At 38.7% G+C, this 3,394-nt stretch overlaps 1 protein-coding gene across 1 annotated transcript; it reads left to right on the top strand.

Moving 5' to 3' along the window:
* The first annotated feature begins 459 nt into the window (after positions 1 to 459).
* On the top strand, positions 460 to 1,002 carry LOC149230878 (uncharacterized). The gene has a single exon (XM_089381444.1). The coding sequence runs from the start codon at positions 460 to 462 to the stop codon at positions 1,000 to 1,002; it is 543 nt and encodes a 180-aa protein (XP_089237570.1).
* Positions 1,003 to 3,394: the final 2,392 nt, after the last annotated feature.

Here is a 3,394-nt window from a genome sequence, read left to right as displayed (position 1 = left end):
CTAATGCACAGAAGAACGCTAACTTGGGAGAATATCCAGAAAAAAAGATTCATAGGTCCTTCTAGTTTCCACATGTGTGGAATGGAAGAGGAAACCATGAATCACCTCCTCAACACCTGTGATTGCGCAGACAACATATGGAATTGGGCAGAAACCATTCTTCAAAGGACGGATCGGGTTAGGAATTCAATTCAAGAAACAATCGAGAATTGGAGTGGGAATTTCTCCAATACCCATGTGGTTAATACCATATGGAAACTCATACCAGGGTTCATAGCATGGAAAATTTGGAAAGAAAGAAACTGGAGAGTCTTCCTAAATGAAAATAGAAGCATAAACCACTTAAAAGATACAAATCTTAAAAATATCAAGCAAACAGTTCTTTCCAGAGGAAGAATGGAATAGGGCAAAAACATCTCTAGTCTGGACTTACAGATTCTGAAAGCTTTTGACATTAATATGGAAACCTTCACGTCTTTTGCGATTAGTCGACAGGAGCTAAATACCAGTGTGAATTCCTGGATTCATCCGCCAACAAGCTTCCTTAAACTCAATTTTGATGGAGCCTCCAGGGGAAATCCGGGACCTGCTGGCATTGGAGGTGTTCTTAAGGATAGAAAAGGTGTAATTCAACACATTTATAGTCAAGTGCTTAATGAAGGGACAAATAATGAAATGGAATTTGCAGTGCTGGAGCAGGGTTTGAGAATTCTCAGACGACTGAAAGCTGGAGCCACCATGGTGGAAGGGGACTTGCAACTGGCAGTTACGGCAATAAGAAGATTATATACCGGAGCCAAAACAAGTAAAGTCACACGACACTGGAGGCTTGCCAAGGTAACAGAGATTATAGCAGAACACCTATCATGCCTGGACGGTTTAATTTTTCAGGCAGTTAGATGCAAGGCCAATACAGTGGTAGATCACTTGGAAAATTATGGAATTGACAACCCCTCTACCAACTTGGACACTGTTGGCAGGAAGTCACATGCACGGAGCTGAGAAACCGATGCACTCTTCTGTCGAGGCAGGACATCATTTAATGAAAGAAGAGGCTAAAGGGTACAAAGATCTTCCCCATATGTGGAGAATGAATCCACCCAATCAAAGGGACGTGAGGAAAAGTGGTTGGTAGGCTAAGGGAGTATAAGGGAGGAAGTGGCTTTCAATTTACAAGCACGTTAGGATAGTTCCAAGAAGCGCAATGAACAAAAATTATGGGTACCGCCAGCATCAAAACACAAAAAAAGACACTTAGCGCTCGACGAAATGGTTCAAGCGTGGTAGATTTGAGAATAAGGATTCGGCGCATCAACAAAAATGTGAAAATCTGAGCAGCAATTATTATGAATGGACATGCGATCATAAGTCGACGAGATGGGAAGCCATAGGCGACTCATGGTTTCCCTCTTCTATAACTACAAACTCCAAACGCAAGAGCAATACACAGCTCTCCAACGGCAATCAACATAGTATCAATTGTGTTTTCAGAAGGTTTCGTATTTCTGTTCTCTGTCATAGAAGAATGGCACGGGAGGGTAGTCGAAATGCCTCGGCCAATAAAGACCTACAGAATGCTCGAGAGGCTTATGAAACAAGAACTTCCAGTAAGGAAAAGCGCAAAATTGAGGAACTGGAAGCAATTGTTGCAGAAGAGGAGGAGAACATGGAGGAACAAGAGCTGGAAAAGGAGATGGAATGGGTTCAGGATCCTGGCACGACTACCACTCGGGCAACCCAATTTGTTCGCACACAGGTGGAAATGTGGCGCATCAAGATAATGTTAGCAAAGGCTATCAGTATGCAAGGAGAATACCTTAATCAAGCACATCAACCAATCTCAGTTTTATCCGCGGATCATACAGCGGTTCTGGAAGCCCTGGATTTCAAAATCAGTTCTCTGGAGCAGCAATTTAGCAATACCTCCAAAAAGATGATAGTGCTGATTAGTCTTCTAAAACACACTATTTGCCAGGATTCCGCGGCTATGGGGGAGGGTGCGGAGGAGACCACAGGAACCAGCCAGGGGAAGTGCTAAACTCAGCGCCCACCTCTACCTGGCAAAGCCACTACTTCGGCCAACCAGGATACCACCACCAAGGATTATGTCATTCTCGAACTGTAATGGCTTGCAGTGGCAGTCTCAGTTTGATTTTGATGCTCAGCACTTGTTTTGTTTCTGTTTCATAAATTTACTGGTCGCCTAGTTGCTTCTCTGTTTCTTATGTTAACTGGTCTTCTACATGGTTTGTCTTTGTCTGTCTCAGAGGACCATATGGTCTGCTTTATCTATGTTTTCCAGATGCTCAGATGGATACTCTGTTTTGTTGGCCCCAACCTTTCTCTGTGCCACCTTGTGTGGTGTGCCTTGGGGTCATTTTGATAGTATATGCGAGTGTTAAGAGTTGTAATCGGGCAAGAGTGTCTCTCTTTAGTTTGCACAAGTAGACTTGTTATACTCTATGTATTCTATGAATTAATATGAAATGCTTATTTACAAAAAAAAAAATGGTAAGTAAATACTTATAAACATCAAAACAATTATTTCATGATACATTTCATAATGAATATGAGAAATCTTTTTGTAAAAATCATATTGGAAAAACTATGTGGACCCCTTTTGAATCATCTATTGTGGTTCATCGTCAGGTTCATATTAAATAGAGATAGCATCGGTTAGAATGAAATGGTTAATGTTGATACATTTCATGAAACGATTCACAAGTATCTCATTTCAGATTTCACATTGCTAAAATTTAAAAAAATCATAAAAATTAACTAAATTATTATTATTGTTGTTGTTGTTGTTATTATAAAAAAATTACACCGAAGGTGTGGTCTATATTAGAATTGGGCTTGAGGAATTTATATTTTCAATAAAATGAATGGTTGAGATTGCAAGTCAAATCAATATTTTTTGTCTAATGCACAATCCAATGGACAATATGAAAAATATGTCAGTCGTCACTTTCTCAAGGTTGTTCCTCTCTTTAACTTATTAAAAAATCATTTGTGAAAACTAGTTATTCTTGTAATATATTTAAAAAAGAATTATGAAAAGTGGCCTTGGGATTTGGTGTCCTATGGTTCATTTGGTGTGGCTATTAAAACTTGGGTTGAATTGGTGTGGTTATTAAAACTTGGGTTGAATCATTGCTTTTAATAATTATTATTTTTTATTATTTTAGGTTTATAAGGCATAGCCTAACTTATAGACAAAATGGCCTTTTTCATGACCATTTTTATGGTTAATTTTAATCAAAATCTCACAAAGGATTTTAAAAACTTGAGTTTAAATTGTTTAATTTGCATAATTCGAATGCCCGAGTGGGGTTTTCAACCCATTTATGCATTCAAAAATGTATTTTTTTTTTTAGATTTACAACAATATTAT

This window comes from Pinus tabuliformis, chromosome J (genome assembly GCF_031772625.1).
Source record: "Pinus tabuliformis cultivar Carrire ecotype Pingquan chromosome J, CPIR1, whole genome shotgun sequence".
Classification (NCBI taxonomy): Eukaryota; Viridiplantae; Streptophyta; class Pinopsida; order Pinales; family Pinaceae; genus Pinus; species Pinus tabuliformis.
This window is presented reverse-complemented; position numbering and strand designations above follow the sequence as displayed.

What these genes read in the sequence shown, in the direction of transcription:
- LOC149230878 (XM_089381444.1), top strand. Translation starts at nt 460, where the DNA reads ATGGAAACCTTCACGTCTTTTGCGATTAGTCGACAGGAGCTAAATACC.